At 44.1% G+C, this 27930-nt stretch overlaps 1 protein-coding gene across 2 annotated transcripts in view; it reads left to right on the top strand.

Annotated features, from left to right (window-relative positions):
* CCDC183 (coiled-coil domain containing 183) overlaps window positions 1-27930 on the top strand; it is a 211951-nt gene that overhangs the window by 20936 nt on the left and 163085 nt on the right. For both annotated transcript variants that reach the window (XM_029614015.1, XM_029614014.1), the window contains exons 3-4: window positions 13165-13286; window positions 16617-16694. In XM_029614015.1, coding sequence (XP_029469875.1) covers window positions 13165-13286; window positions 16617-16694 — 200 coding nt within the window. The remainder of the gene's footprint in view (window positions 1-13164; window positions 13287-16616; window positions 16695-27930) is intronic.

Genomic DNA, 27930 nt, shown 5'->3' with positions numbered 1-27930 from the left:
GATGAAATTTAATGTGGACAAGAGCAAGGTGATATAGGGAAAAATAATCCTTGCTGTACTTACACGATGTTAGACTCCATATTAGGAGCTACTACCCAGGAAAAAGATCTAGGCATCATAGTGAATAATACATTGAAATTGTCAGCTCAGTGTTCTGCAGCAGTCAAAAAAGCAAACAGAATATTAGGAATTATTAGGAAGGAAATGGTGAATAAAACGGAAAATGTCATAATGCCTCTGTGTCGCTCCATGGTGAGACTGCACCTTGAGTACTGTGTACAATTCTGGTTACTGCATCTCAAAAAATATATAGTCGTGATGAAGAAGGTGCAGAGAAGGGCGACCAAAATGATAAAGGGGATGGAACAGCTCCCCTATGAGGAAAGGCTGAAGAGGTTAGGCCTGTTCATCTTGGAGAAGAGACGGCTGAGGGGGGATATGATAGAAGTCTTTAAAATCATGAGAGGTCTAGAATGGGTAAATGTGAATTGGTTATTTACTCTTTCGGATAATAGAAGGACTAGGGGGCACTCTATGAAGTTAGCAAGTAGCGCATTTAAAACTAATCGGAGAAAATTATTTTTCACTCAACACACAAGCTCTGGAATTTGTTGCCAGAGGATGTGGTTAGTGCAGTTAATGTAGCTGGGTTTAAAAAAGGTTTGGAGAAGTCCATTAACTGTATTAATCAAGTTGTCTTAGAGAATATCCACTGCTATTACTAGCATCAGTATCATGGGATCTACTTAGTGTTTGGGTACTTGTCAGGTACTTGTAGCCTGGATTGGCCACTGTTGGAAACAGGATGTTGGGCTTGATGGACTCTTGGTCTGATCCAGTATGGCAATTTCTTATGTTCTTAGGGCAAAAACACCTGACTATCTCTTCTCACAGCCTCCAGGGTGTGGGTCCTTTTTATAGAGGGAAAGATTTAACTTTCAAACCCCAAGTGCTAGAGGCAACATTTTTCTTTGTATTGTCGCTGGAAGAGGGGTATCTTACCTCATGGTGTGCTGTTCGAAGAAAAAACAATTTGGAGTTACTTGTATAGTGTCCAAAATTTAAATTTTACTGAGTAGAATAGACTGATAAAATGGTACAATTAAAAAATTCCCAGTTCTACAGTATTTCTCTCTTGGTTTACAGTCTCTACCTCTATCTCTGCAGGCGTCCCTTTTTTTTTTTTTTGTAGGAAAGGGATCCGTTCACCCTCCTGGATTAGTCAGAATGGAGGCACCTGTGGGCAGGATAACCCTAAACTTGCCAAAATAAAACCCTGCCACAGATGGCCAAAATCCAGTTCTTACAGAGTCCCAACCTCTCTCATCCCAGGGTAAAGATGCCAGATGATGTAAATAGGTTCTTGCTCACAGTTAGCAGATTTTCAGGATCTTTACTCGTTTTTATTTTCCTGTGGGGATCCCATATGGTGGGATCATATGTCCAAACAGCGGCTTGGGCTGTTTCTTGCTCCAGGCAGGAAGGAGGGCAAAACTCTTCCAGGAAGGAGGGCAAAACTCTTCCTCCTGGGCAGCTAGCCAAAATTCTTATCTCCAAAAAATACTAACACTGGTGTTATTCTTTGCAGCAAGTCAGCACACCTCAGGTGGGATGAACTTCCCTATCCCTGGGCATCCCAAACACAGGGTTCCCCATGCCCTGAATCCAGGAGTCTCACAAGACTTCTACCAAGCAAAGTCCAAACATTCCCCAAAATTAGTCCCAGGACAACCACTCTGAACCTAAGGAGAAGATGGCAGCGGTGGAGTCCTTGACACATCCCAAAGAGTTCCAGGCAGGATGGAGTCCAGGCCTCTAGGTAGGTCAAAAACCAAAGGAGGGAAAAATTCTTCAACTTTCCTCCAAAACAGCAACTTATCCTGCCCTCTCCCCCCACTCTTGTGCTCTCTGAAGAAAGCTGTTATAACCTCTCAGGATGGGAACGTCCATCCCAACACCCTCAAGGGGAGGGGCTGTATTGCCCCTCCCCTAATTATCTCTCACTATCTGCACTAGCTGGCATGTCCCAGACTCGTAACCAGACTGGTTGTCAGTTACACACATGAAAGCTGTCAATGCATACCCAAATCAAGGCTGTTATTAAATCTGACCATTACAAATTGTGCTTGTTGAGGCCTCAGAAAACATTACTGAAAACACTGATGACATTAATGATATAATTATGAATATGAATACCAATTTCTGTAACTTAAGTGAGGGCTCTAATGCTCTCGTGAAGTGTTTGAAACAAGATTTAGCTCGGCACATCAGTGCTTTGGTAAATCTGTTTCTGAAAGAGGGGCATGTTCCAGAACCTCTGAAAGTTGCTGTCGTTCAACCAGTCTTATAAAAACCCTAATGTTACATTTTGCAGCTCACAGGACCACCCCACAAGCTTTCACACTCACTTCCATCGGTGACTAATGCTGCTGGAGGCCATCTTCCTTAAGGCATGGGCACGTATATGTGCTCAAATAATATAGACCCTCGGCGGGAAACACTGAGCAGCGCCTACCGATAACGTCAGCCTGAACAGACTATTTAAGCAAGAGCCCTGCAGCATTACCTCGCCTCAGCAATGGGTCTCTTGCCTTACAGTTCGTGTTGCTTGTGTGTTCCTGCTTCCTGCTCTCCTGCATTCCTGAGTCCAGTCTTATCTTCCAGCTTTGCCTCATCCAGCCTTGCCTTCCTGCCTTTCTTCTCCAGTCTTCTTTTGTCCAGCCTTGCCTTGTCCTATCCATCTTGTCCAGTGTCTTCAGTGTATCTTCGTTCTCCCTTAGCCTGACTCTCCGGATCTTGACCTCTTGCTTGGACTTGACCATGATTGCCTGCTGTATGGAAATGACACCCTGCCTGGAGTTGACCATAATTGCCTGCCCCCTGAACCTGACCCCTTGCCTGGACCTGACACTTTTGCTAGCCACCTGCCCGAACCTTGACCTATCTCTGACTCCATTAGTCTTCTGCCTGCCCTGACCCCAGTGTGCTTTTGGACTCTAGTTTTCTTCACCACCCTAGGGACCCGCCTAAGTTCTACTGGCTGCCAGAACCCAAAGACTCAACCTGTAGGGGAGGTGGCTGGTATAGGTGAAGCTTCAGATTGTCCCACTACAGGGCATGTTCACCAGCTGCTGCCATAGGACTTGTGGGTTTGTGTTGCATTCGTGCCTGTTCTTGCCCTCGCTCCACCCTTTCTATCTCTGAGGCGACTCCCTTCGGGTCTGACGGACAGATGCTGCAGTGGCTTCTCCTCGCCACTTCTCCCCGGAATACCCAGGCTGACCTGACGCTGTGGATCCGTCATGTTCCTGATGATGTAAGGGCGCGTGCGCACACTCCAGAGTTTGTACCAGCAAGGGCGCGAACCTCGGGGGCGTCTCCCCGTAGTGACATCATCCGTTTCCAACTTAAAAGGTCTTTGCTTGCAACTACGAATCGAGTTAGCAAGGGGGAAAATCTTCTCTCTGCTGCTCTGCCTCCACAAACTTACCTAGGGGTACCCGCTCCTCGGGGGCCCCCCTCTCTCTTCTTGATATCAGATTGTTAAGACGGGATCTGGTACTTGCTCCTTGAGGGCCTACGTCCCTGAATGCTCAGAAGACTCCTTACTGCCTGGAAGCGATCGCAGACGTGAACACTGTGAGTTCTATTACAGATAGGAACCAGTACTCACTCCACGAAGGCCTATGTTCCTAATCTCTGAAAACTCTCTTCTGTCTAAGACTTTATTGCAGGTATGGAGATCGTGAGTTGTTATTGAAGATTGCAGATAGGAACCGGTACTCGCTCCACGAGGGCCCATGTTCCTAAAACCCTTCACCGACTCTCTTCTATTTCAGAAGCTATTGCATACCTATATCTTGTGAATTACTATTACAGATTGAAGATAGGGTCCGGTACTCGCTCCACGATGGCCTATGTTCCTAAAACCCTCCAAAGATTCTCTTCTATTCCAGAAGCCATCTCATACACAGATATTGTGAGTTCTTATTTCAGACTGCATTTAGGAACCAGTACTCGCCTACGGCTCCTGTTCCTGAATATACTGAAGACTCTCTGTTGCATAGAAGCCATTACAGATAGCTACAATTGTGAGTGTATCATCTACTACTGGTTATGTATCCAGCATACCCTCTCTACTCACTACCTATAGTCTCTTTCTACAGCTCAGCAACCCAGAGATCGCAATTCCGGATTCTGAGGGACTTCAGCCCTGCCGTGCACATCAGCTCACTACTGCCACCTCTGGTGGTTCTACTTCCTGTCTAATAAAGAACTATCTGTGTTTGTCTCCATACTCCAGCCTAGCTGGTGGTCCCTCTCAGGATATCCTCCTGGGGGCACTGTCATCTGCCATCGACCCAAGGATTCACCAATTTACATTAAAGTGTTCATTCCTTATACTACTAGAGCGGTATCATTACAGACTGCCACTCTGTGGGGAGCCAACCCACAACAGATCACTATCTCCATCTACAGAGTACAACGGACTGCTGGCTACTCTCCTCAGGGGAGCAGATTCCATAACAGATTGCTACTCCTCCTCTCTGGAGGAACAGATCTACATCAGGTTGCTAACTCCTCTCCTCTGGAGGAGCTGATTCCTAACAGTCTGCTAACTCCTCCCCTCTGGGGAAGCAGATCCATAACAGATTGCTACTCCTCCCCTCGGGAGGAGCTAATCGATAACAGATTGCTAGCTCCTCCTCTCTGGGGGAGCAGATCCATAACAGTTTGCCCCTGAGGCTGTGTCAACTATGCTGCAGCACAAAAGGCTCACATACCCACTACTCTTAACACCAATTTGGATCCAATTAAGTATAAGAATTATTCTATTTCAAACTTTCCTTTTTAGCCAAAGTTTTATAAAAAGTTATCTTGAAACTTCATGTTTTCATTGAAGATTATTCATTTTTTATGTTCATCAATATGGCTTTAGAGTAGGATACAGCACAGAGACACTTTTGTTCTTGATTTTTGACTCCTTCTGGTGAGGATTTGATAATGGTGCTTCATTTTTTCTAGTCTTGTTTGACTTAACAGCGGCTTTTGATACTGTTGATCATACTAAAGTGGGAGCACTGAGAGGAGAGGATCACTTTGCTGGTGGCTGAAAGGAATCAGTAAGTTTTTGATTTGGACATTGTCTTTTTTAAAAGTATTGGGACAAAGTTAAGAACATAAGAAATTGCCATGCTGGGTCAGACCAAGGGTCCATCAAGCCTAGCATCCTGTTTCCAACAGAGGCCAAACCAGGCCACAAGAACCTGGCAATTACCCAAACACTAAGAAGATCCCATGCCACTGATGCAATTAATAGCAGTGGCTATTCCCTAAGTAAATTTGATTAATAGCCGTTAATGGACTTCTCCTCCAAGAACTTATCCAAACCTTTTTTGAACCGAGCTACACTAACTGCACTAACCACATCCTCTGGCAACAAATTCCAGAGCTTTATTGTGCATTGAGTGAAAAAGAATTTTCTCTGATTAGTCTTAAGGAGCTACTTGCTAACTTCATGGAATGCCCCCTAGTCCTTCTTTTAATTAGTGTGTTTGAGTGTTTGTGCTTTTAATAGTCAGTAAGGCAGCACATAAACAGAAGTTAGACTGTATTTTTAAATAGTCAGTAAGGCAGCTAGTAAGCAGTAGTTAGTGTGTTTATTTTTTAAAAGTCTGTAAGGGAGCTAATAAGCAGAAGTTAGAGAGTTTGTATATTAAAAAAAAAAAAAAAAGAAGAAGCCAGAAGCTAGAAATAAGCTAGGAGCAGTGTATACCTAAGAAAAAAGATTGAAAAGTTCAGTTCAGTTACTCACCTTGGAAAGATGTTGAGGTAGTGTGATTTGGTTTGATTAGGTACCAACATTTGTTAATCAAGAGAGCAGTGAGTCACTCTGGCTGACTAACTGAAGTTAGACTGTATGTTACACGCGTATCCCCTTGAAAATCTGCCCCTAAGTGAACATGATTAATAGTTTATGGATTTCTCCCCAAGGAACTTATCCAAACCTTTTTTAAACCAAGCTACACTGACTGCCTTAATCATATCCTCTGGCAATGAATTCCAGAGCTTAATTGTACATTGAGTGAGAGAATTTTCTGATTTGTTTATTATGTGCTACTTGCTAACTTAATGGAGTGCCCCCTAGTCCTTGTATAATCTGAAAGAGTAAATAACCAATTGACATTTACCTGTTCAAGTCCTTTCATGATTTTATAGACCTGTATCATATCCCCTCTCAGCCGTCTGTTCTCCAAGCTGAAAAGCCCTAACCTCTTTAGCCTTTCTTCATAGTGAAGCTGTTCCATGCCCTTTATCATTTTGGTCACCCTTTACTGTACCTTCTTCAGTGCAATTATATCTTTTCTGAGATGCGGCAATCAGAATTGCACACATTATTCAAGATGCAGTCTCACCATGGAGTGATACAGAGGCATGACATTCTCTGTTTTATTAACCACAAGCCGTTAAGCCCGTTAAAACGGGCTACATTACATTTTTTTTCAGTCCATTTTCTAACACAGCACCCTTCTACACTTTTTCTCCCTCTCTCCCCCTTCCCCTCGTTCACTCCTCCCCTTTCCTCCACTCAGTCTTACTCACCCTCTGTCTCCCACTGCCTTCTTCCCCTCACTCTCACCTCCCTCCCCTTCCCTCAGTCACTCCCCACCCTCTCTCAATCCCATCCCCTCCCCCTCAGCCCTCCTCCACTCCCTTTTTCTCTGCTCCACAACTTCTTACCCTTCCATTTACTCACATCCCTGTCTCTCACCTCTCCCTCATTCTCCCTCTCCCCCTTCCACTTACTCACATCCCTGTCTCTCACCTCTCCCTTATTTTCCCTCTCCCCTCACTCTTCCCCACCCCCTACCTCCCTCCCACACACTCACCCACTCCTCCCTCCCTCTCACTCAGTCCCTCCCTCCCACTCAGTCCCTCCCCCTCACTCAATCCCTCCCTCCCTCCCTCCCTCCCACTCCCTCACTCCCTCCGTCCCTCCCTCTCTCTCTCTCCTCCCTCCCTCGCTACTGGCCGCCGCCGCCGCCTGCTGCCGCCGCTGCCACCCGACGCCGCCGCTGCCACCCGACGCCGCCGCCGCCATGTTTTTTTTTTCTCACGCTGGCTAAGACCGATGTGCTCGCCCGCACATGCGCAGTAGAGCTGCTCTCTACTGCGCATTTGCGGCACGTCGGTCAACCTTCATTTATTAGGTTGATTCCCTTCCTAATAATTCCTAACATTCTGTTTGCTTTTTTGACCATCGTAGCACACCGAGCTGACTATTTCAACTAACTATGATTCCTAGATCTTTTTCCTAGGTGGTAACTCCTAATATGGAACCTAACATTATGTAACTACAGCATGGGTTATTTTCCCCTATATGCATCACCTTGCACTTATCCACATTAAATTTCATCTGCCATTTGGATGCCCAATCTTCCAGTCTCCCAAGGTCGTCCTTTAATTTATCACAATGCACTTGTGATTTAAATACTCTGAATAATTTTGTATCATCTGCAAATTTGATCACCTCACTTGTTGTACCCCTTTCCAGATCATTTATAAATATATTAAAAAGCACTGGTCCAAGTACAGCTCCCTGAGGCACTCCACTGTTTACCTTTGTTCCACTGAGCAAATTGATCATTTAATCCTACTCTGTTTCCTGTCTTTTAACCAGTTTGTAATCCACTGAAGAACATTGCCTCCTATCCTATGACTTTTTAGTTTTCTAATAAACCTCTCATGAGGAACTTTTGTAAAATGCCTTCTGAAAATCCAAATACACCTCATCTACTGGTTCTTTATCCACATATTTATTAACCTTTAAAAAAAATTGTAGCAGGTTTGTGAGGCAAGACTTCCCTTGGGTAAATCCATGCTGGCTGTGTCCCATTAAACCATGTTTATAAGTTTTGTGATTTTGATCTTGAGAATAGTTTCCACAAATATTTCCTGGCACTGAAGTCAGGCTCACTGGTCTATAGTTTCCCAGGTTACCCCTGGAGCCCTTTTTAAATATTGGAGTTACATTGGGCACCCTCCAGTCCTCAGTTACAATGGAAATTTAATGATAGGTTACGAATTACTAATAGGTCTGAAATTAATTGTTTAGTTCTTTTAGAACCCTGGGATGTATAAAACCCACTCCAGGTGATTTGCTACTCTTCAGTTTGTCAGGCTGGGCTACTACATTTTCCAAGTTCACAGTGATTTGGTTCAGTTCATCCAAATCATCACCCCTGTAAACCATCTCCAGAACGGGGTATCTCTTACATCCTCATTAGTAAGCATAGAACAAAGAATTCATTTAGACTTTCCACAATGGCCTTATCTTCGCTAAGTGCCCCTTTAACCCTGCAATCGACTAACTGTTCTACCAACTCTCTCGCAGTCTTCCTGCTTCGGATATATTTTTAAAATTTTTTAATTATGAGTTTTGCCTCTATAGCCAACTTCATTTCTTATTCTCTTTTAACCTGTCATATCAATGTTTTACATTTAACTTGCCAATGCTTATACTTTTTCCTATTTTCTTTAGATGGATCCTTATTCCAATTTTTGAAGGAAGTTCTTTTGGCTAAAATATCCTTTCACCTCACCTTTTAACCATTGCAGTAATCATTTGGCCTTCCTTCCACCTTTCTTAATCCATGGAATACATCTGGACTGCACTTTTAAGTTGGTATTTTTAAATAATATCTATGCCTGTTGTACAATCTTAACCTTTGTAGCTGCACTTTTCATTTTTTTAAACTATTTTTCTCATTTTATCAGTTTCCCTTTTGAAAGTTTAGTGCTAGAGCTGTAGATTTACTTTATTGCCCCCCTTCCAATCATTAATTCAAATTTGATCATGTTATGATCACTATTGTCAATGGGATCCACTACTGTTACTTCTCTCACCAAGTCCTGCACTCCACTAAGAATTACATCTAAAATAGCTCCCTCTCTTATTGGTTCCTGAACCAATTGTTCCATGAAGCTGTCATTTATTCCATCCAGGAACTTTATCTCTCTAGCATATATTGATGTTACATTTATTACCCAGTCAATATTGGGGTAATTGAAATCTCCCATTATTAATGCACTGACAAATTGGTTAGCTTGCCTAATTTCTCTTAGTATTTCATCATCTGTCTTATCATTTTGGCCAGGTGGATGGTAGTATACTCCTTTTATACTCTTCCCCAACTCACAAGGGATTTCTACCCATAAAGATTCTACTGTGCATTTAGTCTCTTGCAGGAACTTTATCCTGTTGGCCTCTATGCCATTCAGGACATAAAGCGCCCCCCCCCCCCCCTCCCCCCACCAAGTTGATCCTCCATATTGCGATAGAATTTGTACCTCAGTATAGCACTATCCCATTGGTTATCCTCCTGGTCTCTAAGATGTCAATTATGTCTATCTTATTATTCACTGCTATACACTCTAACTCTCCCATAAATTCTCCCACAGTGGCTGTTCCCATGTCCATTTCTGCTGCAGTGTAAGCAGCTCCTCACCTGGACCCACCACAGCAGAAGCAGTTCTTCTCCCTCGTCTACTGTAAGATAAGCATGACTAAGCTGTGTCACTATATTCTGGCAGCTCTCTCACTCCTGAGCTTGCAGTACTTCCACAGCACACAGATTTGACAGCGTAGACATATTTTTCTTTCCTGATTAGGCAGCCAGTGTACTCCTCTTCAAGACCCCCCCCCCCACCCCTTCCAGTTTGCTCACCCCTATATTATACCATGCAAGAGTCAGAAAGAATCCATTTGGCACTTTGCAATTAAGAAGAGCACCAGCAGCAAATCTGAGAAGCTGAGGTCATACTCGATATACCCTGGCTTAAGAGTGAGGTTCATTCATTGTACGTGCAAGACAAAACCAATACAAATCCTGTACTGCCAGTTCTGTAAATATGAACTTTGCGTCCATACCCTCCAACAAGGGGTTAAAATAGGATATTTTTCCTTACATCTCTCCATTCAGAAAAATTCTAGTGTTATCTAAGAAACAGAAACACAAACTCCGTCATTGCTAGACACATTGTAAAATACAAAATTCTAGGGGGAAAAATACTGCTCAGCATATATGTAGCAAACCTGCCATACCACAGGAGCAATAACTCACAGGAGTCCAAAAGAAACAGCCCTAGCTATGAAAAGGCAGCACTGCAAATATTACTCTGGGCTTTTGAACACTTATATACCTCGTGTTGGCAAAACTCAATGAGCAAGACTGCCATAGATTCCTTCACACTAACAGAATTCCTCAGCTTGGCCACATTTCCTGAACAGACAGACCTTCACCAAATACAGAATTGTTGACAAAAATGAAAAACTCCAGGAAGGCAGGCTCTGTATGCTGTGCAAAGCTGGAAAACTGATTTCCTTTCTTTCCCCTTGTGTATAGCAGCTTCACCCCCTGCCCCACCTCATGTCTCTTTCTTACCCCCACCCCTAATAGAAGACTTGGGATGGGGAGAGAACTAGGAGAGGAGGGGGAGAGGTCCAGGAACTGGGAGGGCAGATGGAAAAGGAGAAATCTGGGAAGGGGAAAGAAGGAAAGTTGTCCCTACCCATATTCTGGTCCTGCTCCCTTTTACATCCCCATCTCTCTCACTCTCAATACTGCATGCTCTCTCACATACACAGTACCTCCTCTATACACACCAGCTTGCATGCCTGCCACCGTCAGTCATTCCTCCCAACTAACTAGCTTCCCCCCATCTGCCTGTGCCCAATCATTTCCTCCCCATCAGTCAACTAATTCCTTAGTCAGCTGTCCCCAAGTCCTACTTGCCAGTGGCCCCCACTAGCCAGCAAGCCTACAGCCCTGACCCCCTTCCACAGCCAGCCAGCCAGCCTGAACCGCATCCAGCCTTGTCCCCAGCCAGTTTCCAGCTTTGGACTCCCTCCCTGTCCTATCCTAGCCAGTCTCCATAAGAAATTGCCATACTGGGACAGACTGAAGGTCCATTAAGTCCAGCACCCTGTTTCCAACAGTTTACAAGTATCTTAAGAACCCAAACATTAAATAGATCCTATGCTACTAATGCCGGTAATAAGCAGTGGCTATTCCCTAGGTCAACTTGGCTAACAGTTTATGGACTTCTCCTCAAGGAACTTCTCAAAACCCCTTTAAACCCAGCTAAGCTAACTGCCCTAACCACATCCTCTGGCAACAAATTTCAGAGCTTAATTGTCCAGTCTCGGGCTCTCCCTCCCTCCTCCCCAGACTTGGACTCTTCCTTCCTTCCCTTCCTTCGCTCTCTTCCTCCATCCCTAGCCTTAGACCCTTTTTCCCCTCCTCAGCCAGTATTCAGCCTTGGAATCCATCCCCCAGCCAAAGGCCTCAGAACCCACAACCCCAGGAATTTATCTCCTTTCATCCCCAAAGGGCCCACTTCTACATGCTCACACTGGTTTTATGAGACATGCAGATCAGCTTGTGAAATTTCACACTGATTATTTTTTATGTCTCACAAGACCAGTGTGAGTTTGCAGAGAGCTGCATGGAGCTGAGCCAGCAGTAAGTACTTTTGGGATAGCCTGCCCCCCCCCCCCCCCCAAAAAAAAAAAGTTGGACAGACCTGGGTGATCGAGCCTGTTCCAACACCTATGAACCTACTCAGATTTCCTCTGGCCTACAGTTATCCTATTGGTAACACAGGTTTGCTGCCTTCTCCAGGGTTTATGCAGGACAGAGAAAACCCCACACTTCTGTTGGCTGTGTACTTCTATTCCAATGAAATTTCTCTAACTACTGAGCATATATCTTGACCTTAAACATGGCTGCTATAAAGCAACAGCATCTAACTGAGCCTGCTTTGTTTCTTTCTCTAGGCTTCTCAGAAAGAAACTCACTGTGTAAATGCATTCCATGGGAATCACATTTGTACCAGGGTCTCCTTCAGGAACCCTGTATCATAAGTTCTAATTTCATCCTCCATGACTCCCTCTCTCTGCTCCACCACTGTGAACAGGGCCTCTACAACATTTCTGGCTCCAGTAACCCAGGCTGTGGAAGACCCAATCTGGGAATCAAAGCAGGAACCTTCTGCATGGCAGTACATAGCACTGCCACAGGACCAGTCCCTGTCAAATGACTTTGACATATTTGATATAAGCTTCATGAATCATTGTAACCTTGTTGGATATCTATATGGAAGACTGAAATGTCAGTGTGAATTTAGATTGTCATATTTATTGATCAAAAAAAGGTCTGTCTGGTCTTTGTGCATTTTTTCTATCTAGTGAGTTACTGGCTACAGCACCGAAACAGTGGTTTGAAGATACGTTTGGTGAATGAGCATATCAGAGGACTGCCCAATTTGTTGTTTTATTAAAGCTTTAGCCATAGCCATGGACTGAGACAGAACCCCCAATACATTAGGTCCATTGTGTGGAGGAAAGAACCGTGGGGAATCCAAGTGCTGGAGGAAAACCAATGCCAGTTTCTTCAAGCTTCTGGCTTTGTCACCAGCTGCTGGCTGCTTCCTATATTGGGTAGAGGAGTGTCTTATTTTTACTTTCTCAAAATATGTGTATTCATCTAACTTCCATCAGGTTTGGTTTGATGCCCTTGCCATTTAATGTAATTAAATTAATCCTGACGTATGCCCAAAAGGGCCATTGTAATTCAAATCATGATCTGTAATTCATAGCTGGATAGCAGCCCAAGCACCAAGTTGAAAAAAAAATGCAAGTGAATCCCAAACCAGAAAGCTCCTGGAGTGTTTTTTTTTTGTTTTTTTTTTAAATCATAAAGTGCAAATGTTGTGTTGGCTCACCTTTAGGAGAGATCAAAGCAGACCTGAATATCTGCTGCCCAAAAACAAGTGATATATCATTTTCTTTTTTGATCTGGCAGATTTCCTCCTGCTTCTTTAGGCTTCCAAATCAATTGGAATTGGTCTCTACTGGGCTATGGTGCCATAAGCCATCATTCGTAACAACCCAGGGTTTGTAATCCCCCTTCCATCTAAGCCTTAGGTATCTTGATATTGGCCCAGCCACTCTTCTATCAATCCTTGTTTAGGAGCCACAGAACTCGACCCCTTCTAGAACCTGGTGTCTGTATGAGTCACGAGTCACTATGGCACAATGGTTGAGACTTTCTTCTCCCCAACTCCAAGGGGTTGAGAACAAAATATCCTTGTCTTTTCCAGAGAGAGGATATGAGTCGTATGGAGATGCATCACGGACCTTGATGAGTAATAATAAAGAATCCATTGGAAATCTGAAAACAAGACTGGAGGATGATCTACAAGCACTAATTTTGGCAAGAAAGGTATTTATTTATTTATAACATTTATAACTCACTGATCCGCAAATCTCAGTGGGGAACAACAATACATTCATATCTAGAGTGAGAGGCTGTTTGCCAGAGACACAATAGTAAATCAGGGCTGTCAAGCACCTCAACATTGAAGTTCCAGAATGTTTAGAGAAGAGGATTTGAACAGACCAAGGCTGGTTCAAAGTGTTCTTCTTTGCTTAGAGTAAATTTGGTAACTCTCTTAGTGTAATTCTTTTGAACTGTTTTCTTCTTCTGGATTATTTATTCTCAAGCTCTTATCAGAGCCTGCCACAGTCTTATATGCTGAGTCACCATCTCATTATGCAATGCATATGCCAGTCTACTAATATTAGGGTTGGCACCTTACTGAAATCAGCCCTGACAATCTGTTCCTGTCTTGGTTTTGTCTCCCATTGCATCTATGGACTTGCAGCACTGCCTTTACCTGGGAAAACGAAAGTGGAACAAAGCCAGAACTGAATTAGTAGGGATGTGTATTTGTTTTATTAATTTCAGTGTTATGTGCATAAATCCCAGACTTTATAGTATACGCATAACAGATAGTATGTGTGTAGCTTTAATAGCTTCAATTATGCCCACATTATTCATTTTTTTGTATGTACTATAAAGTCCCAGAATTTTGCCCATAACTCTAAAATGAATGCACATCCCTACAAATGAGATGTCTGACTTGTCCTGGGTCAGGTAGCAATCTTATATGCAATATCTACCAGGCCTACCATGGCAGGTCATTGAGGGTGCTATAAAGTGGGTCTGAGCATGGGCTGGCACCATACTGTCTTCAGAATCAATTAGTAGGCAGGGAAAGTTTCAAAGCCATTTATATGGATAAAAAGTGTTATGCAAATTGGCTGTTTGAAAATTACCCTTCCTCAATGTCACTAAAAGTACACATCATGTTCTACTTTTAACTGCATTTAGAGGAGATGTTCCTAGGAATGTAATTTAGTTGGGGAGGAAAATAACACACATAAGGGTAGATTTTAAAGCATTGCTCACGCAAAAATGGCCACATATGCGTGTAAGTGGGCCATGCGCAAGCAATGCAGATTTTTTAAAGATGCAAAGTACACTCATATCTAGCGGTGCACGTGTCAAAGATAAGAGGGCAGAAAAGAGGCGTTCCATGGAGCTGCCAACAGTTACGTGTGTAACTCTGTATTTTAAAACCGGAGTCATCGGCTTGTTATCTGCATAACTTTACTGCTGCTCCAGATGAGGAGCAAGTCTGTTGATCTCACGTTTTAGGGCTTACAGGACAGGGTGAGGCCGGCATTGAGGAATGAGGATAAAAAAAATCAGAGGGGTCTGGAAGACCTCAATATTAAATGTGCAAACTGATGAACTAATTGGAAAAACTGGGTTTTCCCTCGCGTGAGCATGTTTTAAAATCCGCCTACATGTGTGTAAAAGTCAACAAAGTCCTATGGAAGACATGCTCGCTAGCTGTGCTCGAGTAACCTGTTAAAATCAGGAGCATACTTATGCATGATTGGTGCGTTTTAAAACATACGCGCACAAGTGCATGCACAATTTTAAATTCCAGTGTATCTTTGCTTGTGTGCCGATAAGTGTGTGTACGGGCGCAGGCGCATTCGTTTTAAAATGAACCTGATAGATTGCATTTCCAAATCGATGCCTTCTATTTTCCATGAAAAAAAGTACCAGCTTGAAAAGTGAGTGCAAATGTGTGCAGAAACTTTGTAACCATGGAAAGTTTCAAAACAAAACTATGGGGTGTATATTACGCGCGTAACTCTTTAAAACCCCTCCTATGCGCCTAGTCTATTTTGCATAGGCTTGGCGAGGTGCGCATGTCCCGGGGCTTGAAAAAATGGGCGGGGCATGGGTGGGAAGGGGCATGGCCCAGAGGCCTTGCAACTGCCGCTGGGCCCGGGGATCGAATGCTGGCACTCGGACAGCGCGCGCAACATACGCCTGCCCGGGGGCATGCGTAAATAATATAACAAAGGTAGGGGGGACTTAGATAGGGCTGGGGGGTGGATTAGATAGGGGAAGGGAAGGAAAGGTTGGGGGGGGGGGGGGGGCGTGCAAGGTGCACAAGTGTGAACCCCCTTGCGAACGCCGACCCGGTATTTTATAACATGCGCGCGGCTGCATGCGCATGTTATAAAATCGGGTGTAGATTTGTGCGCGCCGTGTTGCATGCGCAAATCTATGCCCGCGTGTAGGTTACAAAATCTGGCCCTATGTGTGTACTTTCTCTTTGAAAATTGGTGGAAAAGTCTATGGATAAAATGTATGCATGGTTTTTGTTCCAAAACACACACTTTGAAACACTGTTTGCCTCTATTTAGTTTTCACATCCAACAACAGTTAAACTTCCACGTTTAAGATTAAATGATTTATTTTTTATTTATTTATTTATTTATTTATTTAAAATTTTTATATACCGGCATTCATGATACAATCACATCATGCCGGTTTACATAAAACAGGGTTTGATGGGATATTTTATATTGCTAATTGATCACAGAATTTTGTGGCTACAGTATTGTTCATCTTTTTCAGTAAACATAAAAGATCCTTTGAAATATTTGATAGGATGGGGGAACTGTAGGACTGGAAAGCTCAGTCCATGCAGTCTTTCCTAGCAATATGATCCCTCTCCGAGCTGTGAGAGGGCATTCACAAATGCATGATTAGGTCAGGGGAGAAAGATTGTCGGTATATATACTTCCTCCACCCTCCTCCACTCAAAAGGGCAATTACAAAGGACATGTCTACTTTTAATGCATGTACTATAATAAGTTTCAAAGAGAAATTGCCCACATTGTTTTTCTCTGACAATTATCAAAAACTATATGTGCCAAAAGTGATCACATGCTTCACAACTATGCAAGCTATTTGGAAATTGCTCCCAATAGCCTAATGGTGAGAGCAGCAGGCTACAAATCAAGGAAACCAGCGTACAAATCCCACTATCACTCCTTGTTACCTTAGGCAAGTCACTTTACCCTCCATTGTCTTAGGTATAAAATTAGATTGTAAGCTCTCTGGGGTAGGGAAATATCTACAGAATATAAAAATCTAAATAAATAAATAATCTCAGGCTACCTTCAGACTTGTATCAGAGACAGTAACATGTAATGTGTTCTTTTGGCTGTCTAGGATCTCCACACTCACAGGCAAGAGAGCTTTTCATATGCCATTTATGGATAAGATAATTGCATTGTCTATGTCTAGTTTGTATTCAGTTTAGATATGGCCATACTTTATGTGATAATTCAAGTCTTGCAATTGGGTCACAATTAAATTCTTGTGTCTATCTCTGCACAGTACAATGAGACTACTATATCAGAGGCATGCACGGGCAAAACCCGGAGAAAAGTGGAGTTAATGAGAGGCACTGTAGAGGTAAGAAAGCCATTATACTAATGGTTGGTTGTTGACTGTTTTTTGTTTTTTTTTTAATTTATTTTTTTTTATTCAGTATCAATAAGATACAGTGATACACACATGAAACTGTTTTATAACTTTTACATATAATAAGTATAAGAGATTCTAGTATACTATAGGCATGGGATAATATGAACTTTGATAGTAGAATGCATGTTCCAATGTCTTTGAACAATTATTATAACTTACGCACGACTGCATTAGAGAGGATTTTAACAAATAACCAAAAAGTTGAGACTTCGGTTTTTAACTAGTCATATATAATAGTTAAGATAGAGGCGAGCATGCAATGACCGTGCCCCAGTACCTTAAGATACTGCCTTTTCAACCTTTACTCCCCCCCCCGCCATTGTCTGTGCTTAGGGTAGCAGCTTAACAAAGTACTAGCTCAATATGGGTTAAGAACATGCCTTTGTAGGGAGGTATCAATTTTCTTAATATAGAAACAACCCAGCTCATTAGGTATTGGTTATAGTCCTATATCTCTGCGGTGGAAGTCTTGAAAAAGAACTTGGTATTAGCGATCAGGTGTATCTTGACTGACATGAGGGAGATGTAAATGTTCAACTGTAGGTTGTTATTGGAGAAAACAGGACCAGATTTGGTCTGTCTGTGTTGTGTTCCGCGCCTGCGGCCGTCCGCGGGCACGGCCCCCTACCTCGCCTGCTTGACCGGACTGCCGGCGGCAGCGTCGGGGCAGACTGCCCCACGTTTAGGCCCAGTGCCCCCGTGCATCGGCGCAGACCTCCGGGCTAGCCGCTGGGTCTGGAGCCGTTCCTTCTCCTCCCTCGCGGCAGCTGCTGCTTTCCTCTGTGGTCCAGGACCCAAGATGGCCGCCGCCATCTTAGGTGCGAGGCCGCGCCTCCTCACCAGATTTAAAGGGACCTCTTCCCTTTAATTGCTCACAGCTGATTCCTATCCACAGGGCCAGAGGAAGTATAAAAGGAGACTTCCTCTGACCATTCCTTGACTTGGCAACTTCGTTGTTCGTCAGGTCTGCTTGCTTTGGTGAGTTCCAGTGTCTTGATTCCTTGTTCCTGCTTCGTCTTGGTATTCCTGGTATTGACTTTGGATCGGCTAGTGGTGATTCCTGGTATTGACTTTGGATCGGCTAGCGGTGATTCCTGGTATTGACTTCGGACTGGCAAGCGGTGATTCTCTGGTGTGTGACTTCGGACTGGCAAGTGGTGATCCCTTGGCATGTGACCTCGGACTGGTAAGCGGCGACCCTCTGGCACTTGACCTTGGACTTCTCCCTGACCATCGCCTCCAAGGGCCCACCTAAGTCCCAGCGGCCCGGGTGCCTACGGGCTCCTCCCGGGGGGGATCGCGGGCTTCCAGGGATGAAGCTCCAGTCAGCCCTTGCACTGTACTTCTGTTCCTTGACCTCTCAAAGGTCCACCTAAATCCCAGCGGTCTGGGTCCCTACGGGCTCCTCCTGGGGGGGCCGCGGACTTCCAGTGGTGAAGACACACCTCTGTTCCTCGACGTCACGACTCTTCGCCTGCCTTCACAGTTGCGTCTCTCTACAGTGCCAAGGGTCAGCTGGTCACATCTTCTGTTCCTGCCTCGCCACCTGATGGGAGAATCTACGGATCTTTCTCCGAGGTATACCATCCTCCTGTCGGCCCAAGGGTCCACAAGCCTGAGCACAACAGTCTGTTTTTGTCTCTGAACACTTAGAGCCACTGCTGACATGAACTTGAACGTAGCTAATCGTAACATTTTCCTGCCCCAGTGGTTGAAAGATGGAGGATCAGTAGAGACCCAGACGCTCAAGATAACTTGCTTAGCCAACAGTCCAGCTTTATCTAATAGGACCTTCTGTGGTTTAGTTAACCCCTTACATCCCTCTGTATAGTCACCAAATAGCCATATCATAGGGGCTAGTAGTATGGGGTGTGCAAAAATCTTAGAACAGTAATTGTTTATGTGCCACCAGAACTGTTGAATTTGTGGGCATGTCCCAATGCAATGAATATAATCCCCATTACTTATACCACATTTTAAACACAAGGGTGACGCACATATCCCTGCTCTAAATGCTGTGACATTAGAAAAATAAAGTTGCCATATTAATTTGTATTGTATCTCTCTTAGTGTAATATTCTCTGTAATGGTACGATTATTTTGAAAGTAACGCTTAACCTTGGCTGAGGTTAGGGATACCTCTGAAACCTTATCCCACTTATTCAGGAGCTCATCATAAGTAGCGGTGTCAGTATGTATCCTCAAGAGCTTAGTGAACAAGGAGCAAGAAAACTTCTGTGCTGGTCGGGAGCAAAAAATACCCTCCAGCAGCAGCCTCTTGGTAAGGGGGAAACCATGGAGGTCTGTTTGATTTATATAGCGTCGTAATTGAAGATATGCAAAAAAATCTTCTTTGGGGAGTTGAAATTTATCACATAACTCTTGAAAGCTATACATTATCGTTGAGTCTGGTGGGAATACCTGAGAGATACGTGTAAGCCCCTTATTTGCCCACGTGGTGAAGATTGAATGCCCCCTCTCTGGCATAAACTGCACATTCTCACAAAGGGCAATCAAGGGGGTTAAAGTTTGTGGGACATCTAATCTTTTACATAAACTCTTCCAAGCTTGGTGGCTGGAACTGAGTACAAGGAAATTTTTACTGCAAGATGGAATTTGCTGAGAAGCGCATTGTAGTAATGAAGAAAGGGAAAAACCCTGAAGCCAGCCAGTAATGTTGGAGGTTGGTGAAAAATATTCGGTGCCCAGAATCCAATCTCTAAAATGGCTTATCATGCAGGCCAGATTATACTGTTGAAAGTCCAGACAAGCTAGACCTTCTCGCTCAACTGACAAACATAAATGTTTTAGGGCTAATCTTGCTTTCTTCCCCCTCCATACAAAATTCCGAATTATCCCGTTGAGGGAACGCAAATCCTGCCCTTTTAACCCTATTGGGAGCATCTGCATTAAATATAACCACTTGGGAAGCTCTACCATCTTTAATAGATGTATTCTCCCTGTCAAGGATATGGGCAGCGGTAACCAGCGTTCAAATCTTTTTTTCATTTTTTGTAACATAGGGGTCACATTGACATGATATATAGAATCTATACGGCTAGGTATAATGACCCCCAAATATTTAATGGTTCCCGCTGCCCATCTGAATGGGAAGCTTGAGCCCAAGTCCCGCAGAGATTCCCAAAAATTTCCAGTGCTTCAGATTTGTCTTTATTGATTTTCAGTCCCAAAAATTCCCCGTATTTAGTTTGATGCTCTAACGCCTTTGGAAGGGATTCTTGCGGGTGAGTTAGAAAGACAAGGATATCGTCAGCAAAGGCTGCCACATTAAAGGGGGGACCTGAACTGTTAAGACCAAAAATACTCTCATCTTCTGAAATCATTCTTAAGAGGGGGGTCTATGGCCATGATATACAATAAAGGTGAAAGGGGGCAGCCTTGGCGAACCCCTCATTGCGGAATGAAGGGATGTGAAGTATGTCCATTAGCTAAGATATGTGAAGTTGGAGATTTGTATAGGATGGATATGTATTTGGTAAGGTTCCCATGTAGGCCAAAATGATCCAAAATAGAAAAAAGATGTCCTCAAGAGACCTGATCGAATGCTTTTTCTGAATCAAAGCTCACTGCCATGGCTGGTGTATTATGAATTTGACAGTGAGCAATTGCCGTAATAAGCTTGGCAATATGTGAACTGGCAGATCGCCCCTTAACAAAACCTACTTGGTTAGCCGAGATGAGCTCTGGTAATACCGAGCTAAGTCTCATAGCTAATATACGGGCCAATACATTTGGACGCGCATTTGGACGCGCATTTTCGACGTGCTAGCTTTACTCCTTTATTCAGTAAGGGGTAATAGCGCGCCGAAAACGCGCATCCAACTCCCCCGAAACTAATAGCGCCCACAACATGCATATGCATGTTGATGGCCCTATTAGTTATGCCTGTGCGATTCAGAAAGTAAAATGTGCAGCCAAGCCAAAGGTAGGTGTTAATTTCTCTCAGCACCGGGAAAGTGCACAGAAAAGCAGTAAAAACTAAGCTAGCTAATTTCATGATATCTCAAGTTATATCGAAGTTGTTGTTTTCCTTAATATGAGTGTCTGTTATTATCTGACTGTAGGCTTCCCAGCCTAAACACATTTGGGTCAGTAAGTTCTGAGGTTAACTGAAAGGAGACATTTCTATGTATAAGGATGTAAAAACTGCTTTTCTGTACACCCTCCGACTTAATATCATGGCGATATTAAGTCGGAGGTCCCAAAAGTTACAAATAGTTAAAAATTAAAAAAAAAAAAGTAAAATGGGCCTGCGGCTTGCAGGTTGAAAACCGGACGCTCAATTTTGCTGGTGTCCGGTCTCCGAACCCGTGGCTGTCAGCGGGTTTGAGAACGAACGCTGGCAAAATTGAGCGTCGGCTGTCAAACGCTCTGACAGCCACCGCTCCTGTCCAAAAAGAGGTGCTAGGGATGCGCTAGTGTCCCTAGCGCCTCTTTTTACCGCGGGCCCTAATTTAAATAAATTAATTTACTGAATCGCGCGCACAGGAGAGTGGCCTGTGCACGCACTGGGAGAGCGGGTGCTCGCCCGCTCTCCTGTGATTTTTACTGTATCGGCCTGATAATTGTTAAAATTTTGAGATCACAGTTGAGTAAAGATATAGGTCATAGAAACATAGAAACATAGAAACATAGAAATGACGGCAGAAGAAGACCAAATGGCCCATCCAGTCTGCCCAGCAAGCTTCCCTCATTTCTTCTCCCATACTTATCTGTTTCTCTTAGCTCTTGGTTCTAATTCCCTTCCACCCCCGCCATTAATGTAGAGAGCGGTGGAGGAGCTGCATCCAAGTGAAATATCTAGCTTGATTAGTTAGAGGTAGTAGGAGTAGTAACCGCCGCAATAAGCAAGCTACACCCATGCTTATTTGTTTTTACCCAGATTATGTTATACAGCCCTTATTGGTTGTTTATCTTCTCCCCTGCTGTTGAAGCAGAGAGCTATGCTGGATATGCATCGAAAGTGAAGTATCAGGCACATTTGGTTTGGGGTAGTAACCGCCGTGACAAGCCAGCTACTCCCCGCTTTGTGAGTGTGAATCCTTTTTTCTTCTCCCCTGCCGTTGAAGTTATGCTGGATATGCGTGAAGTATCAGTTTTTCTTTTCCCCTGCCGTTGAAGCAGAGAGCTATGCTGGAAATTCGTGATGTATCAGTCTTTCTCCGATGCCGTTGAAGTAGAGAGCCATGCTGGATATGCGTCGAGAGTGAAGTATCAGGTACATTTGGTTTGGGGTAGTAACCGCCGTAACAAGCCAGCTACTCCCCGCTTTGTGAGTGCGAACCCTTTTTTCTTCTCCCCTGCTGTTTAAGCAGAGAGCTCTGCTGGATGTGTGAAGTAACAGTTTTTCTTTTCCCCTGCTGTTGAAGCAGAGAACTATGCTGGATATGCATTGAAAGTGAAGTATAAGAATGGAGTGATCAAGCTAGTTGAAAGGCATCAGGAATAGAGGAAGGTGGAGGTAGTAATCTGGATATTTGGTTTGGGGTAGTAACCGCCGTAACAAGCCAGCTACTCCCGTCATTGTGAGTGCAAATCCTTTTTTCCACATTTCCTCATGCTGTTGAATCTTAGAGTGATGTTGGAGTCACAGTAACCATGTGTATGTTTATTGACTAAGGGTATTGTCTCCAGGCAGTAGCCATCATTCTGGCGAGTCACCCACTCTTCATTGGCGGCCTCTTGACTTTATGGATCCACAGTGTTTATCCCACGCCCCTTTGAAGTCCTTCACAGTTCTGGTCTTCACCACTTCCTCCGGAAGGGCATTCCAGGCATCCACCACCCTCTCCGTGAAGAAATACTTCCTGACATTGGTTCTGAATCTTCCTCCCTGGAGCTTCAAATCGTGACCCCTGGTTCTGCTGATTTTTTTCTTATGGTAAAGGTTTGTCGTTGCCTTTGGATCATTAAAACCTTTCAAGTATCTGAAAGTCTGTATCATATCACCTCTGCTCCTCCTTTCCTCCAGGGTGTACATATTTAGATTCTTCAATCTCTCCTCGTACGTCATGCGATGAAGATCCTCCACCTTCCTGGTCGCCCTTCTCTGTACCGCTTCCATCTTGTCTTTGTCTTTTTGTAGATACGGTCTCCAGAACTGAACACAGTACTCCAGGTGAGGCCTCACCAAGGACCTGTACAAGGGAATAATCACTTCCCTTTTCTTACTCGATATTCCTCTCTCTATGCAGCCCAGCATTCTTCTGGCTTTTGCTATCGCCTTGTCGCATTGTTTCGCAGACTTCATATCATTAGACACTATCACCCCAAGGTCCCTCTCCTGCTCCGTGCACGTCAGCCTTTCCCCCCCCATCGAATACAGTTCATTCGGATTTCCGCTCCCCATATGCATGACTTTGCACTTCTTGGCATTGAATCTCAGCTGCCATATCTTCGACCACTCTTCCAGTTTCCTTAGATCCCGTCTCATTCTCTCCACTCCTTCCGGCGTGTCCACTCTGTTGCAGATCTTAGTGTCATCCGCAAAAAGACAAACCTTACCTTCTATCCCGTCCGCAATGTCGCTCACAAAGATATTGAACAGGACCGGTCCCAACACCGATCCTTGCGGTACACCGCTTAAAACCGCTCTCTCTTCAGAGAAGGTTCCACAAACCAGGTCGATATGAAGCTGGTTTTGTGTGATCTTTGCCAGGTTTTGGGAGGATTGTAATATAAGCTTTATTGAAATTTGGTGGAAATTGTTGCACTTCCAATGCATTTTTGTAGAAGGATTCAAGCATCTCCATAACTTTATCTCCTAAAATTTTATAATAGGGAAAACCATTGGGACCCGGTGCTTTCCTGGACTTACTCATTTTGATGGCCTTTAGAATATCAGCTTCTAAGATAGGAGAATTTAGGAACTCTAATTGGGTGGGAGATACTTTGGGAATAATCACTTTGTCAAAGAAAGAATCCTCTTCTTTCTTTCCTCCTGGCCTATCTTTAGTTTATATATTTTCATAGAAGTCCTTCAACACCTCACAAATTTCTTCCCCTCATACCACCCAGATCCCCTGAGGGGTCTTTAATTTTTCGATAAAGTTTCTACTTTGGCGAAGGTGTACCAGGTTAGTCAAGTTTCCCTGACTTGTTGCCATATTTAAAGTATGAGTGTTCTTTGAATTGATAATTTTTTAAGGCTTTTTGATAATGGTAAGATTGTAAGGAACTTAAAACTGCATGATATTTAGCTGAATTAGCCATGGTAGGGGAACGTATCATGTCTTGCTTGGCATTTTTTAATTCAGCTTCTAACCGTAAAATTTTTGCATGTAAACGTTTGTTTCTGTTCTTTACATAGGAAATTATTTCCCCTCTGAGTACAGCCTTTCCAGTTTCCCAGAATAAGCCAGGATAAGTTTTATGTTGAGCATTCAATTCTTGAAATTGATCCCATTTACCTTGAATAAAAGCTTGGAACTGGGTGTCATTTTTTAAGTAAGCCAGAAATTTCCACCATGGACTTGAAGAAGTCTTCCCACCCAGATTGATATCAACCCAAATTATGGCGCGATCAGAAACCCCAGGCTGGCCAATTTCCACCGAGTCAATTAAAGGGAAGATAGAAGATGAGCCTAGGATATAATCTATCCTGGATAAGAACATAAGAACATAAGAAATTGCCATGCTGGGTCAGACCAAGGGCCCATCAAGCCCAGCATCCTGTTTCCAACAGAGGCCAAACCAGGCCACAAGAACCTGGCAATTACCCAAACAGTAAGAAGATCCCATGCCACTGATGCAATTGCTATTCTCTAAATAAATTTAATTAATAGCTGTTAATGGGCTTCTCCTCCAAGAACTTATCCAAACCTTTTTTGAACCCAGCTACACTAACTGCACTAACCACATTCTCTGGCAACAAATTCCAGAGCTTTATTGTGCGTTGAGTGAAAAAGAATTTTCTCCGATTGTGCTTTTGAGACATGTGTGTAATCCCATTCATCACTATGGAGGACCCTCCAAAAATCTGAAAGGTGTAAGGTGCGACACATTTGACTAATGCTGGATCTCGAAGTAGACTGTAAGGGTTTCTTGTGTATCACTGAACGATCTAGCAATGGGTCATGAGTACTGTTGAAGTCACCTGCCAGGAAGAGATATCCTTTCCCATGAGTAAGCAATAGGTTAGTTATTTTTGTGAAAAATCTGGGACTGGGTGAGTTGGGACCATATATATTGCCAATGGTGACATCTTTATCATTCAGCTTCCCGATAATAATAATATATCTGCCTTCTGGGTCAGTAAGTTCTGAGGTTAACTGAAAGGAGACAATTCTATGTATAAGGATGGCTACCCCAGTTTTCTTTCCCATCACTGGTGAAAAGTAGTTTGCCCCCACGCAGTCTCTTTGCAGTTTTTTGCTCTCCTTACTTGTAAGATGAGTTTCCTGTATACAGGCTATGTGCACCTTAGAACACTTTAGAAATTGAAATACCCTTGTTCTCTTTATAGGACTACCAAGGCCAGCTTGGGGGGGGCCTCCTGACCCCCACAAGACTTGCCAAAAGTCCAGCGGGGGTCCGGGAGCGACCTCCTGCACGTGGGCCGTATTGCCAATATTCAAAATGGCGCCGGCGCTACCTTTGCCCTCACTATGTCATACGGGCGACGCCATTGCCTTGGCCTGAAGGCAGAGAAGATCGTACAGGTCGTCAGCCCCATACGCAATAACACCTTCCAACCTTTCAGCCTGCTCAGCCTCTGCAGAGGGAAGATCCTGGGTGCTGAGTAATTGCTGAACCCACCTAAGGCCGGCCCGCTGCATGAAACTGCTGCAAATAGTCATCCGAACACCTAATGCCAGTACCTCGAAGATACGTTTGAGGTGGAACTCAAGTTTGCGATCCTGTGCATCCTTCAAGGCCGCAGCCCCCACCACCGGAATAGTGGTGGGCTTAGTTACAGCGGAGACGGCCCGCGTGCAGGTCGCTCCCGGACCCCCGCTGGACTTTTGGCAAGTCTTGTGGGGGTCAGGAGGCCCCCCCCAAGCTGGCCAAAAGTCCCTGGGGGTCCAGCAGGGGTCCGGGAGCGATCTCCTGCACGCGTGACGTCAGGAGCCAGGAACCAAAATGGCGCCAGCGCTACCTTTGCCCTGTCACATGATAAGGGCAAAGGGCCACCGGCGCCATTTCTCTTAACGCAGCCGTGGCCAGAGAGCGGGAGATCGTGCCGGGACCCCCCCCCCACTGGACCCCAGGTAATTTAAAACATTTTGGGGGGGTTCGGGAGGGTGGGGGATTTGTTTTAAAGGGTCGGGGTGGGTTTTAGGGTTGTTTTGGTGTGCTGGTTTTCCCGCCCTCCCCCCTTCCCCGATTTATGATTTTTTGACGATAAATCGGGGGAATTGTTATTGTATCGCGGCTCTAATGATTTTTGATGATTTAAAATATATCTGACGATTGTTTTAAATCGTCAAAAAACGATTCACATTCCTACTGAAAACTAGTACAAATGGAGCAACTGGTGTAACTGGTGCAACTAATTCAGTGGCATATTAGAACTGGAACAAAAGGTATATAAACAATTGGGAACCAAGCTGGGAGCAGGCATAAGGGTAGGATGTAATGAACAGCGGACAACTGAAAACCAGTCCAGAGGACCACCTCGAAGCATAGATAGGCAGGAATATACAATCGACAAGCAACAGACTGCCTCGAAGCATGGATAGGCGGGAATATACAATCAGCAAGCAGCAGACATATGCAAGTGAAATAGGTATGTTATTTTGGGGTAGGAGGGGAATGGCGTTAAGGAATAGGAAGGGATTGGCATTAAGGGCACAAAGAGGAAGTAGGGAACAATGAGGAAGGGCGAGACTGTAAATTGAGACCAGGTCAGGTATTAAGTGTCAGTGAAAGCTTGGATGAAGAGCCAAGTCTTAAGATTTTTTTTTAAAGTCGCGTGGCATGATTCAAGGCGTAGGTCTGGAGGGAGAGCATTCCATTGGTGAGGGCCTGCTGTGGATAGAGCCCGCTTCTTTCTTGAGGTTTTTGCCGGGAGGGCATACAGTCAGTGTGCCTTTGTATGCGCTTCTAATCGGTCTGGATGATGTATGCGGTCTCAGTTGGGTGCTTAAGATGAGTGGAGCGAGGTTGTGCGTTGCTTTGTGTATGATTGAAAGCACTTTGAAGAGAATCCTGTATTTGATGGGCAGCCAATGAAGGGAACGTAATATAGGGGTGATGTGGACTCTTTTGTTGGAGTTGGTGAGGATCCTGGTGGCGGCATTCTGTATCATCTGTAGTGGTTTGATGGAGTTGGCAGGGAGACCGAGTAAGAGGGAGTTACAATAATCAATCTTAGATAGAATGATGGATTGTAGCACCAGACGGAAAACGTTGAAGTGAAGGAGTGGTTTAAGCTTCCTGAGGACTTGCAATTTGTAGAAGCAATCCTTTGTGGTGTTGTTTATAATTTTTTTTTTTTAGGTTTAGCTGGTTGTCTAGCCAGATTCCTAGGTCCTTGACCGATGAAGAAAGGTTTAGGTTAGGTGTTGTGAGTTGAGAAGAGCTAGGAGAGTTGAGCCGGATGTAAGTGTCGTCATGAGAGATGATGAGCATCTCTGTTTTATTGGAATTGAGAACTAGGTTGAGACTGGAGAGTAGGTTCTTGATTGACTGCAAACAAACATTCCAGTGGGACAGTGCTTTATGGAGGGAATCTGTGATCGGGATGAGAATTTGCACATCATCCGCGTAGAGGTAGTGGGTTAGCTTAAGGTTAGTGAGAAGCTGGCATAGCAGTAGAAAATATATATTGAAAAGAGTGGGTGAGAGGGAAGAACCTTGGGGGACTCCCTGGTCGGAAAGGACAGGTGGAGAGTCTTTATTGTTTATCCTAACTTTAAAGAACCTGTTGTCTAAGAAGGACTTAAACCAGCTGAGGGCAGATCCCTTGAGGCCTATGTTTGCTAGTCGTTCTAAGAGGATTGCGTGTTTTACCGTATCAAAAGCTGCAGATAGGTCCAGTAGGACTAGAAGGTAGGATTGACTCTTTTCCAGATTCACGAGAATGGTGTTTGTGAGTGATAACAGGAGGGATTCTGTGTTCAGAGATTTCCGGAATCCATACTGGGTCGGAGCGAGTATGTTGTTTTCTTCCAGATATTCCCAGAGCTGTTTGTTAACTATT

The sequence above is a fragment of the Rhinatrema bivittatum genome, chromosome 8 (assembly GCF_901001135.1).
Source record: "Rhinatrema bivittatum chromosome 8, aRhiBiv1.1, whole genome shotgun sequence".
Lineage (NCBI taxonomy): Eukaryota > Metazoa > Chordata > Amphibia > Gymnophiona > Rhinatrematidae > Rhinatrema > Rhinatrema bivittatum.
This window is presented reverse-complemented; position numbering and strand designations above follow the sequence as displayed.